Source organism: Chaetodon auriga, chromosome 7 (assembly GCF_051107435.1).
Source record: "Chaetodon auriga isolate fChaAug3 chromosome 7, fChaAug3.hap1, whole genome shotgun sequence".
NCBI lineage: Eukaryota > Metazoa > Chordata > Actinopteri > Chaetodontiformes > Chaetodontidae > Chaetodon > Chaetodon auriga.
In genome coordinates this window covers 23046584-23063276 of record NC_135080.1, presented here as the reverse complement: position 1 = coordinate 23063276, position 16693 = coordinate 23046584, and the positions used below count along the sequence as shown (strand labels likewise).

Below are 16693 nucleotides of genomic sequence, written 5' to 3'. Positions count from 1 at the left end.
AGACCAGTAAATTCAGTCTGACAGGTGCTCCGGCATTCCTTCAAACTCTACTGTAGCGAAGGGAGGTTTAACTCTGTCAGTGCTGCTCAGTCTGCCCTGAAGGTACAGTAACCAGGCCCACATGGTGGAGCAGATGGCCTGTTCTAACCCGCCACAGGTGCTATTGAAATGACATTGCCAAGTTTCAGTTAAACTGGTTTTGATAGGATTTTTCTGACCGGTATGAGCTTGTCTGGCTCAACATGGGGTTCTCCCATTGGAAGAGGCTAATGGGAAACCTGCTTGTGGGAAGATTTTTGCATGTGTAGCTTCTGAATTACACAACACAGCGATAAGTCAGTGCTACTGCTTTGACTACGCAATTCAGACGACAGTCAATTCAATCTTAAATTTATTGGGAGGTGAGCTTTATTGCTTTCAGGTCAATTACAAGCACATTGTTGTCAGTCATTCCCAGCGGAAGCTCCTTGTATAAGAAAGTTAACATGTATAAAACAAAAAAAAAAATTAATTTGATACACATTGAAATAAATATGAGGTACAATTTTGTTCAGTTCAGATCATTTTACATCAGTCTTATGTTCACAGGTCATAGCAGCCCCACTAGAATGAAGACTCTATTGACCACTATAGAATTGACAAGTCCAACAGCTGTGTATGTGACAAACTTATACGGCACCTCAATCTCTCTCCTCCTCCTGGCACTGTCATCATGTTTTGGCACTTTGTACCATGAATACAACACCTGCAGGCTCAAGGTTTTCATTACCTGCCGAGTTCCCACCAATGCTACAGCTCCGACAAATAAGCGTGCAGCGCCTAGTGCCAGTGTGTCTGCCGTCAGTGTGGGTAGGGGGACAGGTAATACCCCCTGGGGTTCAAAAGTCTGCCCCAGTTGCTCATTCACCCAGTATCCCACAGAGCTCCCGGCCCCTGCTCCTAGAATGGTGGTCGTGTCCCCCCGCGTGGTGCTGTAATGCTCCAGCTCTGGGTATGTGTAGCAGAGGAAGAAGGGCAGTGCCAACGCCACCACGGGGGAGATTCGGCTGGTGAGCTGGAAATGGTCAAAGGTTTCCCAATATGGGTAGGTGAGGAACATGAGGAAGCCTGAGATTAAAACGCCACAGATCACATCCTGAAAGCAGAACCATGACCATATTTTAGCAGGAGACAGGCTCTCAGGCATGCATGTTAAATATCAGCTACATTCTTTAAATTAAATATAAAGCTCACTACTTGGCTCATATCTCTTTAACCTTAGGAAGAAGAAATGTCAGGTTGTGGTGTTGGTACAGGTGCAGTACCCCCCGTAAAACCACAACTTAACATCTTTAGAGTTGCTGGCAGGACAGAGGCAGGCTAGCTGTTTCCCCCTGTTTCCAGTCTTTCTGCTAGGCTAAGCTAAGCTAAGCTAAGCTAAAGCTACTCATAAAGCTGTGTTGCGGTAATGAGGCCTCCCTGATAGCTGTGATAAATGAGTACTTAAACATAACTCATTTAATAACTTCATATTAAGGAATCAAGATTTTCAAATGAAAGGAACAGAAAGTGCTTGCTGCATTAAAAACCTTGGATCAAAGCCTCAGCCAGACAGTTAAAACAGACACGGATATGAATTATGAATCCTGCATTGAGCTTGAATGTTTTATGCTGTAGGTTATGTGTGTGTGTGTGTGTGTGTGTGTGTGTGTGTGTGTGTGTGTGTGTGTGTGTGTGTCTAGCTCACCAAAACTGAGTGCATGCCAGTGTAGAGGCGGCTCAGACACACCAAGGACGACAGCGTCGCCGCGATCAGCAGACCCACCTCAAACTGGAACTGAGACACAAACACACACTTAGCTCACCAACCATCACACACGGATATGTAGAAACTTCAAATGCACGACAAAAACACGGCTCCCTGATTAGGGTGATAAAAGATGAAATCTGTGAAAGCAGAACGTTGTGTGTCACATGCGCCTCACATTCCTAACATTCCTCAGTGAAAACACAACAGCAGCTGTCATTTGGTGCTTTTCTAACCTTCCTCCACTTTCATGTTTGCTTGTGATCAAATCATTCATTCGTCAGTCCTCTTAATGGCGACGTGTAACTCCTCTCTCTGCCACTTATCCATTCTGCCGGGTTGACGTACTGCCCGTCATTAAGTCACTGCTCCGTTATTCCTCTACTGTCTCTCCATCCTCTCGGCCCGCCCTCCTTTACCTATGGCGGCAGGTTTTGTTCCCCCCTCCATTTCAATAACAGTGAGAAGAGAGGCCTTGTGTATTCATTCACCTCCTCTGCCCTCCCCTCCTGTGCCCCCCTCCTCTCCTCCTCTCTGCCTTTTTTCCTGTGTCCTTTCCTGTCTTTTGCAGCTGGAAGCCTATTCACTGGTAGTTCATGAAGAGAGGGGTTTTTTTTGAATGGCCACAAAGGATGCAGGGGACAGGAGGGGGTCACTCTGTGATTGACTGTTGTGACCTCCGACCTGCTCCGGGAACCGGGCGAGTTGCCCTGAGGCCCTGTGGCTATTCAGGAGCCTCTGCAACAGCCTGCTACTCATCTACAGCTATGCATGCTCTTTTCTTTCAGGGGAATCCTAGAGGAATGTCGGGCCACGGTAGTAAGTGCTCTACTGTACATGGGGTGTCTCGAGGTTGTTGAGATAATTTCTCTGACCTTGAGAATGCCACTGCATGAAAATGAAGGCAAATAGCTGAACTGACCACAAATCAGGCTGACAGCTGTAGCAGCTGTTAACTATGAAGTGAAGGAAGCATCCACTCAGTTCTTCATTAACACAGTGCTTGATTAAGACAGCCTATGATTGAGCCACTGAGTGTTTTATTGACTTGGCAGTGGAGTGAGAGAGATAAAGAGGGGAAGAGTCAGGAGGAGGAGGAGGGCGGCGGAGACGCGGACTGACAGTCATTGACTCAGTCGAGTCCATCAGAAGGCCAAACAGCAGCTCGACGGGTGTGGCTGATGGTGACTGATGGTGACTGCTGGCCCCGCCTCTCCCTGCCCATTGTCCAACAGCTCAGTGAGGACTCTGTGATGGACAGCGGAGCCACTCCCTTCATCCTACTCAGCTGCCAGTGAGCAAGCTGCTATCCACAGGCTCCCAGTGCCTCAAATTGTAATGCATTCAGTGCTTTGATTTGAGTGAAGCTGCTCATTCGGATCAACTCATTTAACTGGTCCCTCGCTAATCTTAAAGGGAATCCATAAAGTTCAATGGCAGTGTGTAATAGCACCTCTAATGAGACACCTAGGGTCACAATTACAGTTCAACATCCACTTAACCTACACTTCCTTGCTCTAATGAGGTGTAAGTAGGTCATTTGCTTCAGCGATGCCCTTTTTCATTGTAATGAACAGTGTGAGCATTGAAAATTATAGTTTCAGTAAATTGCCAATCAAGAAACGATGTGCAGTAATTGTTATTGCCATTCCTAAATATCTGACAATTTACAAGTACCTTCACCATTTCAAGTGTTGCTTGAAAAAAAAATTAAAAGATCTTTTTCAATTAACACTTGAAATGATGGAGCCACTTGCAAATTAGGACAATGATGGTATTTTGTTTCCATAATCACTAACAGGACCTCTTCAGGCACAGCGGAGATGATACATTTAGGCATTGAAAGCAAGAGAAAACATAATAACTGATGTAAAATGGAAGCTCAGAAATATTCTTTTCACCTTTGGTAAGAGTAAAACCTGATGTGCCAGATGGTTTGTTACGCTGAACCATCTGGGAAGTCATCCATGGAAAGTGTTTGGAAAAGGGCGGGCACTCTGAAACAACACCCAGGTGATTGGATGACCCATTTGTCCATCATGGGTGAACTTCAACCAACCAACCAACCATGTCTTTGACACTGAATGTGAATGGTCTCCTTGATTGTTCTTCACCATCCACTGACTCCTGAGTGATGACTTGGATGACTCACAACTGCTGAGAGCACCTTTGAGCTGCTTTATTGGATTTACTCACGGCTATCTGTGATGCTCACCTGTATCCTGGAGGGAGCGCTTAGTAACAGCGTGAAGGAGATGGCAGTGGCAGCCATAGCGTGGGTGGAGGGCAGTCCGTACTCGGCATCGACACGCGTCTCCAGCTTGACGACAGGGGGTGAGGGAGGGCGAGGCAGCTTCAGCATGTCTTTCATCACCTGACCGACGTACATCACCACCTGAGAGAGGACACGTCTCTTAGATGCAGGGTCCCACCAAATACATGTTTTATCAATGTAATCTGTCATTTTTAGGGAAAACCTATTCTGAACTGATACAAAATTCTACATTTTCATCAGATTTCATACACATTTGCATGAATTTGATAAAGGAAAATTTGCATAAAATAGTCTTGTTTTGTAGTGCTTATAAGAATGTCGTTGGCTTCACACAGTACAGATATATCATCTATTCCTGACAGAGATAAATCAATAAGTAAACCATTGCAATAAGATACTAGAAAGGACTACAGGGGAGTACTGCAGTGTGCTGGCCACCAAAGCAAAAATTAGAGATGGTGGAAGATGATAATAAAGTAATGAGTCGAGGAAGTAAAATCCTGATTAGGCTATGCTCTCTATCTAACCACACTCTCTCATAAATAAGTAATCACCGTTCCCGCTCAACAAAAAAAAAAAAAAAAGAAAGAAAGAAAAAGGAAGTAAGAAAAGAGTGGAGACCCACCCTGGGCTGAAGTGCAGATGTTGCAGTCATACAGTAACAAAATCTATTGTAAGAAACTGAGAATTGAAGGCAGCAGCATCTGCTGACACAGCGTCTTCAGCTGGTGGGGTCAGACTGAGGGCTCTTGATACAATGACACACTCAGTGTAAGGTGTGTGTACGGTGCATAGGTGTGTGTGTGTGTGTGTGTGTGTGTGTGTGTGTGTGTGTGTGTGTGTCCTGCCAAATGTGCTGCCTATTCTCTTTCATGAGATCCCCAGCGGCCCTCGGAGGGGCAGCCTGCTCCAGCTCCAGGTTTATTTAAAGCTCAGCCTTGTATATTTAATGAATGGCTGTCTTAGTGAGGAGCAGGGAGGCAGTGCACAGAGAGCGAGCAGGACACTAATGTGTGTGTTTAAGGCAGAGAATAGAGAGGTTGTTATTACCATCTCCATTGAGACTGTAATCAGGAAATGCTTGTTACCATGGCAAATGAGATAAAAGTACATCTACTGGCCTGCTGTGAGTGCACCAACTTGTAGACACAGATTGGCACACAGATAGATAGAAATTAGCTCTCAAAATGGTTAGAAATATGTGGACACCAGAACATTGCACTCTCTCATTCCAAAAGCATGGGATTTAACAGGCTGCTATAACTTTCCAAGGGTTTATCTGAAGGGTGGAGGCAGAGATGAGACAAAATCTTACATGATGGCTGCAGGGATTTGTTCCCCTGCAGCCACAAGAGCAGCAGTGAGGTCCAACACGATGTTGAGCAACAAAAACCGTCTTGCAGTCGGTGTTCCAGTTCATCCCAGAGGTGTTGTCTCTGAGCTTGACTTTATGCACGTGGACATTGTTATGTTGAAAAAGGAGAAGGTCTTCCTCAAACTGTTGACAGTTAGACCAGCAGATAGTTGTGACTTTCAGGTGTGTGCATTAAGTAGCCTACAGAGCATTTAGCCTTGGTTTGAGCAGACAGACTGGGAGCAGGAGATGTAGTGAGTCTGGTTCTCTCCAAAGTTCAAAAACATGTCTGACAGCTTATCTAAAGCTCATTAATAGCTTGTTTGTTTAATCCATACACAAACAGAAATGTAGCAAGACTGGGAGCCTGCCCACGCTAGCAGCTCTGTGAGGCTGATTTTTAGCAGGTACAAAGTCTCCAACATGTTCAACTATCTTAGTCCAGTGTGTTAACTTCCTAACATTTGCTAATTAGGACTAAACACACAGGACAGTGGAGCCTCATGGGAACATCATTAGATTTGCATGCATTTGAATGACATGTTACATAGACTGAGCATAATCACCTGATGATGGCCTTGATAGAAATGTGTGGTTTTAGGGGGAGTTCAGTGCCTAACTACTTTTTGAACAACGGTTTATCCATCCATACAGTACTTTTGTGCAGCATCTCCATCGCTGGCAAGGCATCCTGACTCTGGGAGGTATGCTAATGCTCGGCCAAGACATACCTACAGTACCTCACATCCCCGGAAAACCACAAATTGGCGTTTTGTTAGTTTGTGTGCAGATTTAACAAACAAGATCTGTCTTAATTACTGAGCTTTAGAAGTACAGGTCAGCATACCGTTAGAACTTCAGTGGTTATGCTAAGGTAAACTAACAGGCTCCAATATTCAGCTCCACACCCTCTAACTTGGAACTATAATATGCATATACAGCCTGGACAAAAACACATCATTGTAGGTTGAGAGACAGAGAGTAACCCAAAGAGAATAAATAAATAAGAGAGAACAAGTTTAAACATCTCAACCATAAAGTCTTTCCAAAAGTTCAATCTTTCATTTCCATGTCTCTGTCCTCTGCTCGTGTCTGAATGTCACATTCATCATTCCAATATTTCCATGGACCTGCACTGTACCTACATACATGCACCCAGACAGAATAATTGGTTCCATTAAGTGGACAATAAACAGAGGACAGACAATGGTAAACCCATTTAGCACGCCTGACCCCATCCATTCATCGCGGCTGTCTATTCATACAAGCCACACTGTGTGCACATCATCCACTATGTTCCCCACTCTGCCCTCACACAATGAATATGCCTACCAGTCCAACTGCTTGCATGATATGATACCCTCGCCCCACCCCCTGCACTCCCCATCAACACAAACATCATATTCAGCTGGCTCCAGTAAAGACAGCGTGTCACTGGCATCTTTGTGCGAGTCACATCAAAGCACTGACCCAGGGACAGTCTGATCACATTAGGGGGATATTTAAAGACAGCTCAAGACACACAAACTGACACAGTTGTGCCATAGTGTGTGTTTTCTCATGAATAAGTGTATTGATCGAGGCCGGTGCAGCTCTGGACTTTGATCTGTCAACATGTGGATCACAGGGAATGTCTGTGCGTGTGACTGTGTGTGTGCAGACACACAAAAGAGGAGCTAACAGGTCACTGTTTGTATGGAGAAAACACAAGATGTTTGTTTTGTTCAACAGCAACTTAATAAAAAGCTGATTTGATTACAAGTTCATATTTTTGTGATGCATAACGGCCTGGAAAATACAGTGATGCTAACTGAATTATTGGTGATAAACTGAAGAAGAAGAATCGGGGGGAGACATTCCCCTTTATTCGTCACACACGTACATGCAGACACTGCACACGAGGTGAAATTTATCCTCCGCTTTTCACCCATCCTGGTCGTCCCTCCTCCGCGGCAGACCAGGAGTGGTGGGCAGCCAGACCGGCGCCCGGGGACCCATCTCTCTCGTCACCATTGGTCAGGTGGTGATCTTCTGGTATATTTTTACGGAGAACACAGGGAGAACATGCAAACTCCACACAGAAAGGCCTTTTTTCCTCAAGCAGCAGGCACCGATGGTGGAGGACACACCCCCGGTGCCCGCAGCGAGAATCGAACCTGGGACCTTCTTGCTGTGAGGCGACAGTGTTGCCACCGTGCCACCGTGCCGCCTACTGCACTCTTAGGGTAAATTCTTAGTTGGATAAACATGATCTGTGCACATGTGTGATAATGAAATATTTCACATGACAAAATCTTCAACAGTTAAGCCATTAGAGGTTTAACTGACGATAAAACTCATCAACAGCACATAATGGGGGGAGATTTGTTGAATAGGTATTTTAGGAGCCATGCTATTACCTGCTGTCTTGAACAAAGATGGATTTTCTGTAAGTGTGTAACAGTTCCTTCATATTATGACTGTGGAGCCAATATGCCAAATCCCTACAGCATGGTTCCTGCAATTTCCTGAGGTAGTCCTAATAAAGCAGCAGAACCCAGTTTTAAAGTGGTGCTCATGCTTTATGGCCCACTCATTGATTTACAATCTTCTTGTGTTCTTTTATAAACTTGTTTATACACAGAGTTTTTTTTTTTTTTTACAAGATTGCTTTACTGGAAAAGCTTATGACTGAGTAAATACACGCGATAACATACTGACACTAACACCCGGAGCTCTGACTGTAGATGACCTTGCAAATCCTGCAAGAACACCAATTTTTGCATGCTCTTGTACCAAAATAAACAAGGACGGCAACCAGCGCTTTGCACTGTTTATACTGCATGTCGTGCAATTTGTGCTGAAAAGGCCAAAAAAGGAGAGGAAAAAGCCCAGATGTTGCCGAGGATCCTCTGATTCAGTTGACCGGTGCGCTCTCACACCACCAACCCCTTTGCTCATCGTTTTGTTTCTTCTCTTGTCTATTTACAGATACGCCTCCCTCACACACGTTCCTGAAAAAGTCTTTATGAGAATGACTGGCAGCGGCTGGATCTAAAGACTTAAGATAAGAACCTTTACATCTCACATTTTATCTGCTGTGTCAACACAAACTGGACCCAGATTGGAACAGACCCAGTCCAACTCGGTCCGATCAGCCCTCACGCCCAAATTGTATTCATAACTGGCTCATCAATCATCAATCTGCCTTTAGACTCATTCCTCTAATACAATAATTAGGTCATGGTTTGTTAATCATTTCTTTTATTGTAACTTGTAACTTTTGTTCAGGTCATTTTTAAGCACACAATGTAGCTATTATACCAGTACAAACAGCAGTGAGCACAGTTTCCTTGTAGTGAAGACAAGACAGGGTCACACTCTCTCAATTAAGCGATAAGAAGTCTTTTTATTCACAGATGGAACCATTTCTGATGTCTTCATCACTGATGGCCAATCCACCACTAACAAAGGCCCCGTCGCTGAAAAAGTTTTGTCTTCTGGGAATAAAGTGAGTTTTGTCATTGAATGTGACCATCACCTGTCATCACTAGAGAAAACTTCACATGCAGCTTCTTTCTCTTCAGTTATCAGCGCATGCCCTCCGTGTCATTACAGTATGTTAAAGTACAGCTTGAGAGTTTTGATATTCCAAGCAGCACAGTAGGTGTATAATTTGCATAACACTGTGCTACAATAATACCATACAACACGGCAATATAATTCATGACCATATGGTTAATGACAGTTATTGTTTTCTAAGTCAACCAAAGTCACACTGCAAGTAAAGGCAACGGAGAGTAGTGAAGGACACAAAGGCACATGTGTGCATGTGGGTGTGTGTGTGTCATGCATGGGCCTGTAATTTGTTTGCTCGTGCATACAAGTCTTAATTTGCATGGGTGCACTTCAATCGTTGGCGTGAGTTGCCAGTTTTGTGTGTGAGACAGAGGAGCGAGAGTGCGCAGCCCTCCGTGAACCCTGGATAACTCCACCAGCACAATGGCAGGGTGCTGTTAGAAGTTAAAGTGCGGGGTGAAGCGCCTCGAGGGCTGACAGACCAAATGGCCGGTCCAGAGAGAGAGAGAGCGCTCACAGCGCTGATGAGGCCAATAAAACACTCTGCTGGTAGACTGGGGGAGGAGAACACATACTAAAGCTGGTAATGTCTTACTAGAGGGAGGGCAATGAGTGTGTTTAGCAGGCGAGGTGGGGAGTGCGAGCATGTGTGTGTTGGTGTTTATGTGTGTTTGAAAGGAGTTCACACAGGGGCCTAGTGCAGCCAGGATGCCAGAAGAATGGTATCTCTTTCCCCTGGGGGCCAAACAAGGGGTTCAGACACAGGGCACCCACCAAGCGCTCAGGGCAGGGACACAAAGGGCACAAAAACACACTGCCAAACGCACACACGGTGCAGGGGCGAGGGGGTACGGCTGTCTGTGTCTGCCTGCGTGTCTCTACAAGTGTCAGATACACTCTATCTGGGATCACATGTGACATGCATTGGGGGTCTCTTGTCACAATGTGCTGGACACTATCAGAATAAACATCTAAAGGGGAGATCCTAGCAGTCTTTCCACTGATGTGTCCTTATGTGTGACCTCCCACCATGTCAGGGGCCCTGGTCAGGCTGGCCTCAGTGGCCCCCTGGCCTGGGGATATATGGACATGGTGGTGTCAGAGACAGGTCACTGGAGGGGGAGAAGGATGAAAGGAGATTGAGGAGTGAAGAGAGGGAGATGAAGAGCAGAGAGAAAAGAGGTGGCATTGTGGACGGACATCTGACTGAGGACTTGTGTTTGTGTCTGCTGAGATGGTCTGGCACGTACACACACACACATTTTGTCTGTAGCTGTGACTTACAGCCCACATGTTGACCAGGCGTCGACACAGGAATGGGTCCACGCTCCAGTGTACGCAGGGCAGACAGGTGATGTAGAAGATCTCGTGCCCCAGGCCTGCCGAGAACAGGAAGAGGAAGTGCAACAGCCAGTTCCTCACCTCATACTGAGGCGTGCTGCAGCCCTGCAGATAGTAAATACCAATGAACCCACAATACGACAGCTCCTGCAGTACCACATCATATGATAAGATCCAACAGCCAACCTTGCAGCCAGACACTATGCTGGCTACACACCTGTCACCTTTTTTTTAACTGCAGCCTCTTTACATTACATTTCATCATTTATCACCAGGCAGCAGGTCAGAATTTACTGGATATTCAACTGATTAAAGCAGCACATGAACAAATCACAATACTGTACGGCATTTCCACAAAGTTATGGGCATCACGAGAGACAAAATAAAAAAAACAGGCTTCTCTTGTGTGCATCAGGTTCCAGGTGTCCACAATACCACTGGTTGTTATCTTCCTTTAGACCCACCTCTGCCTTCTAAATGCCCACTTTTTCCAGTTTTTAAACACAGGCTTTCTATTGTAAATCTGTAGTATTTAACCCCAAGCAAAGATAACCTTGATGACATCACTATGACATCATCAGGGTTATTATCTTAGACTGAACAAGAGTCACAGGAGACATTACACTACTTTAGTAGTACTCCTCACGACTAAAGTGGCTGAAAAATGAGTTTCTACATGAATATTTGCTGAAATTGCACTATTTCGGCTCCATTGACATCATCAATGGATCCTACATTCCTAAGCCAGACAGTAACTTGACTGTAGTCACCTTCTCTTTGTTAATAGCCTAAATAAATTGCTTGTCGAAGAAACGGAGTAAAGAGAAGAACGTAAACATCTCACACTCTTCGTCATTGTGCAGATGAAGGGTGGCTGACACAGACACCCTGACAAACGAGAAAAGCCAGTCCCAGTTTGGTTTGCTAATCCAAACATCTCTAAATAAATGTCAGAGTTTGTATTCAGAAATTCTTCCACCTCGTCAGCCTAGTGTGTTAAACTTGGGTGGCACAGTTCTAAAATAATGCAACCAGAGCTCTGATACCAGAACACGGAGCATTTCTTCCATTCCAAATAGTCCCAAAAGATCAATGCACTCAAATATTAACAGGAGTGAACGACTTACACCATCAGCATAGCCATTCTCCTTGTGTTTATAGTTTGAATTCTTATCCTGGTGGTCCCATCTCCCCCTCAGCTGTTCACGTGGTTTGTCGGCGTGAACCGGCGTTGGCTCCGAAGCTCGCGTAGTCCCTCCGCTGTGATGCGCAGCTTCGACGGGAAAGAGTCCGCATCGTCTCTGGAACCGGGCCACGAGCACCGGGTCCTGAAGGTAAGCCAGGAGCTCCAGCATGTTACCTGAAAGAGGCACGGCGGATGTTTTTTTTTTTTCTTCTTCTTCTTTTGCGCAGGAGGGGCAATGGTGGGAGATATGTATCCAGGCAGTGCGCACAACTCAGTATAGGTGCGGCTGCGCGCCACAGGTGTGCACAGTAGGGCGGGGCCAAAAGGAGGGAAACCCGGTACCCGGTATAAAGAAGTTATACGTTTGTCCGACCTTTACTCTGGGTGGGTGGGTCAGAGGGTATCACGAAGAATTTACAGTGACATTTATTGCATATGTATGATAGCAGGCGTTTGTGGATCTTTCCACTGCTGAGAATTATACGCAATGTGAAAGGTAGGACTATAGAATAAGTAGGTAGCTCAGTGGCCCAAAAAACAGGCTGATAATGGGATTCAATGGTATTGATCAACATAGAAATATTGGTAACTAACAGTACAGAGCCACATAAGAGGGTGCAGCTGTTATCAGCACAGGTCATTCATTCTGGGAGACCGTTTTGCTGTAAATGGTCAACACTGTGGGTGCAAATGTTATTTTTCAGTCATTCTTGTTCATCTCAAAGTCATCCGATTCAGTTTCGCGACCAAGATCCCGCTGATGGGCTGAAATCCATGTTCATAATGGGACAATTTCTATCAATGTGTGTGTGTGAGGGCAAGAAAGAAATCCAACATGGAAATTTAACTTTTTTTATGTCCCATTTTGTATATATTTCATTTTGTTAGCTTGTTATTTATACGTATATTTCTTATTTTTCTATTATTATCATCACCAGCATCACTGTAAGGAAGCTTTGCTCAAGAAATTTCAAAACATTGAGAGGATGATCCCTGAACAAATGCATGCTGGTCATCAGTCAGTGGCCTTCATAGTAGAGTCTTTGGAAGCTCAGCAGGTTTCTTGGGTTTCTGATCTGTGGGACTTCAAGTGTATTATGTGACCATGTGTGTGACCCCTCAGTTCACAACTTAATATCCCTCTTTTTGAATCCACATCTCACTTGTCATGTCAGTGTCAATATATTAAGCAGCTGATAGGACTTTTAGGGAAAAGAACCACACTCTTAGAAAGTTTTAGACAGCCTAAAAGCACCAATAAAAAGTAGCTTATTGTTGTTTACAGTATAGAAATAAGAGGTTCTACCACATGATGAATATCTGTAATGTTCTACAGCCCCATGGATGCCTGGAGCTTCCATGATTCCACCGTGATTTATTGAATATAGCCTGTGTGCCGAACTTAAGAGCCCCGTCCTTTAATTCAATCTTCTTTATTTATCTGGATTCAATAGTGCAGTCAGCTGCCACTGTCCCCTTCAGTTCCTTGTAATGTAAGACAGCGCAGGCCTGTGTTTGACTGGAAGTTTTGTTGGCACAGTGTGTGACTTAAGATGTTCTTTGTTACAGGAAACAGTGAATTGACGCCCCCGGTTGACCAAATTAGCGCATCCTGTGGTCTGGCATGGTCGACGTAATTGGGATGGAGCATGGCCGTCATAGCTGCAACCAGAGCCCTGAAAACAACAACAACAACAACAACAGCAGCACACACACACACACACACACACACACACACACACACACACACACACACACACACACACACACACGCTCTCTCTCTCTCTCTTTTACTGGGCTTTAGACGGCACATCTCTCTCTCCCTCCCTCCCTCCCTCTCTCTCTCTGTGGTTTGTGGGATGCTCGGACTCTGGATGGATGAGCCCTCGCATCGGAGTCACCACCATTACATCATCTATTCCCACACAGCCCGACACCAAATGAGAGCTTTTTAATATTTAAGCGGGACCCCGCTGGTTGAGACGGAGCAGCAGACGCCCAGCTCTTCATAAAGGACGCTGTGGGGATTATTACAACACATCAACACTGTCTGCGGGGATGATGGCGTTTCAATGAACGGGGAGGAGAGGAGGGGGAGAGGAGGAGAGACGTGCACCGTCATCAGCATCTGTCCGCCAGCTCCCTTTGTGTTCACCGGAGAATGTGAATGGCGAAAGATGACATGGCAGAGGTAGATTTGGCATCAAACGGAGCGGAACCCCCCGGCGAGGCCTCCTCGGCGTTTCCCTACGAGGAGTACGAGTGCAAAATCTGCTATAATTATTTCGACCTTGACCGCCGGGCTCCTAAGATCTTGGAGTGTTTGCACACGTTTTGCGAGGAGTGTCTGAACACGCTTCACCTCCGGGAGGAGCGGCCATGGCGCATCAGCTGCCCCGTCTGTCGCCACCGGACTCCGGTGCCGGATTATCGGATACAAAACCTGCCCAACAACACCAAGGTGACGGAGGATTTTCCGCTCTACATCGACTCGGATCCCCTGCCTCAGGACGCTTTGCCGCCGTACCCTCCGCCGCTGCACCCAGCTCTCGTCGCCCTCCGCCGGGAGGAGGCGTCGGGGACGTCCAGCGCCAGCCAGGCGACCCCGTCCACCACCGTGTCCACAGCCACGACCCTCTCCCAGGACTCGGTGCGCTACGACAGCTGTCAGAGCTGCAAGAGAGTGGCGCTGACCACCGGCTGCGTCTGCGTGATCTTCTCCTTTCTGTCCATGCTGGTGTTGCTGTTCATGGGCCTGATCTTTGTGCACAGTCACAGCATTCCTCCCTCGCCGGCGGGACCCATTTGCTTGTCGGTAGCCAGCATCCTGGCCATGTTCTCGGTGGTCGTCACGTGGCTCATCTGCTGGCTCAAATACAGACCGGATCATGAGACAGGCCGCTCATCCGCCACCAGTAACTCCCGGAGAAACGCCTGACAGGCTGCTGGCTCTGACTATTGATGGAGATGCTGGACTGTGGGTGTGTGATTATGTACATAATGCTGGCAACTGATTCTCCTGCTCCCTTTACTTTTTGTAGGAATCAATCTCGTCCAAAATGGCCTTTTATCAGTACAGCAAGCACCCAAAGGCCTTCATGTTGTTTGGAGCAATAGGCCGACATGATCCTTGATAATCTTTCCTTACATTATGCACTTGAATTTACAGTAGGCCCAGTTGACTGGGCATCTTGATGAGTGAACTTGCCCAAGACTTAGACCCCTGGTGTTGGTCTAGACTGCGGTGGGTTTGATGACTGAATGTGAAGTGCTTATTTCCAGGGTTTGATACCCTCCCCACCTTATCCTGATGAATAATATGCATATCCCACTATGCCACTCACTGTATGATAACTGTCCATGATGATTCACTCTTATATCTCAACAAAGCACTATTGTATTGTACAGATATTTGGCAATGTTCACTTCTGAGTTTTCAGGTGATGGATTTAGGTTTTTAGAGCCTGTATGTTTAAGTGAGAAGCCTCTGAAATGTCCTTCTGTTACAAGGGAGTCCAAATTGTAAATAGTCCACAGAGAAGTGGTGACTGGATTGGTGTGATCAGCCTTTCAAAGACCTTCCTTCCCTTCCTTGTGCTTTAACTGATCCTCCAGGGTAGCACTGTTTCCTTTGCCACAATGAAAAGTGCACCTTTTCCAGGTTTTTCAAAGGAATTTCAAGAGGTTGCTTGTGATTTTGACCCTCGTTTGGCTACTTCAGTGCATGTTAGGCTTCTGAAAGGTCAAGGACGTTAGTTAGATATTTTTTTTTTTCTAAACAAGTGTCTCCTGACTCCTGTGCCTCACCTTGTTGCTGAATGAAGCAAAACTTCACTGTTATCACGATCAAAATCATGCACAAGCCTCCTGCCACATGCAGCGATCAGCTGGGGTGTCGGCAGGGATTTCCTCTTTCTGTCACATCATTCACACATTGGAAGTTGAAAACAGGGTTTCCAACATGGAGCTGCCTCCCACGTCGGCAGCTTTTCACATTTGTGAAAAATGTGGGTCATTGGATCTGGCTTTGAAGAGAGGTCAAACAGATAACAGTGACTATGTGTTAAACAGGTATAATCCAGGCTAAAGTCCGCGCTCAGCTGCTTCTATGTTCAAATTCACTCCTCTTCTTCCTTCAAAGTCACATGTGAGAATCTTAAGTGTCTGTTTCTTGGCCGGGCCAGACATGGTGAACATCTTATAAGAGGATATATTTGGTGTCACTCTGGTTCCTCTGAGATTGTCACGAGTCATAATTACCTCTGGAAACTTTAAGAGCCCATGAGCAGTGCTGAGATTAGAAAGAGGCATATACCTAAGAAAGAAAAAAAAACAGTCCAGCATGGGCCGAGCAAGTTAGTGTTATTTCAGTGCCTGCACTAATACAATGCAAATATGTGATTTTCCTAATCTAAAACTTGACATAATTGGGGTTTTTTTAAAGAGTTTTTCCCTCAGAAATACATTGCGGGTCTTTATCAAAACAGAAACACTGAATTGACTCTTCAGTGATATCAGCTTCAGACAACACAGTGCAATCAAGAAAGCTAACTTCTTCTAATGAATATTACTGTGAACTGTTGGTAAATTCTGTGTATGTAATTGTTGCTACAATCTATACAATTATTTATTTATAATTCTTGAATATGGCAAAAAGTGGTACCTTATTTGTGGTGCAGTGTGAGACCCTCATATTGACAAATGTGTGATGGTCCATGAAGCATGTGTATTGCACTCCTGTGTTATGTTCTGTCTCCCCGACCTTCCCGTCAGCATTTATTAAAGAATTCGGAGATGATTCGGACACCAAAGTGGTTCAATCTAAGCACTTATTGACCTCGCACACTCATGGTGTCCCTACCTCACTGCATGGGGGAAAAGCAAAAAACAGTCCAACAGGATTCTTCAGCCGCCCCTACCTGATTCCCATGCTTGCTTCGGTCATCCCGCTCAGCCTTTTCCCAACTGTCAGATGATGCACTTTCACCCTCTTATTTGACGCAAGTAACGGGGTCTACCTTTGACTAATGTAAGCATCTTGTATTTATTTCAGAGGACCTAGAAAATGGTGGTTTTTATGAGAATCTGTGGTTGTTGTTGGAGTACCAAACGTATTTGCACAGAGAAATGTTCCTTATGTTCTGTTTTACATACGTAAACACATTTCAGTAATAAAGGAAACATGAATAACCA

General features: G+C 45.5%; 2 protein-coding genes across 3 annotated transcripts; one reads left to right on the top strand and one right to left on the bottom strand.

Moving 5' to 3' along the window:
• Positions 1-382: 382 nt before the first annotated feature.
• Positions 383-11753, bottom strand: sgpp2 (sphingosine-1-phosphate phosphatase 2). Of its 2 annotated transcripts, none has more exons than XM_076734740.1 (5): positions 11442-11753; positions 10258-10419; positions 4002-4181; positions 1727-1816; positions 383-1135 (listed from the first exon to the last, which is right to left on the bottom strand). In XM_076734740.1, exons 1-5 carry the CDS (start codon positions 11667-11669, stop codon positions 590-592), a joined length of 1206 nt encoding a protein of 401 aa, XP_076590855.1. In that variant the 5' UTR covers positions 11670-11753; the 3' UTR covers positions 383-589. The 2 variants fall into 2 exon arrangements, with proteins under 2 accessions (XP_076590855.1, XP_076590856.1); XM_076734741.1 differs by having other exon boundaries at positions 383-1054.
• Positions 11524-16693, top strand: rnf228 (ring finger protein 228). The gene is made up of 2 exons (XM_076734742.1): positions 11524-11648; positions 13070-16693. The coding sequence occupies exon 2, from the start codon at positions 13668-13670 to the stop codon at positions 14436-14438; it is 771 nt and encodes a 256-aa protein (XP_076590857.1). The 5' UTR covers positions 11524-11648; positions 13070-13667; the 3' UTR covers positions 14439-16693.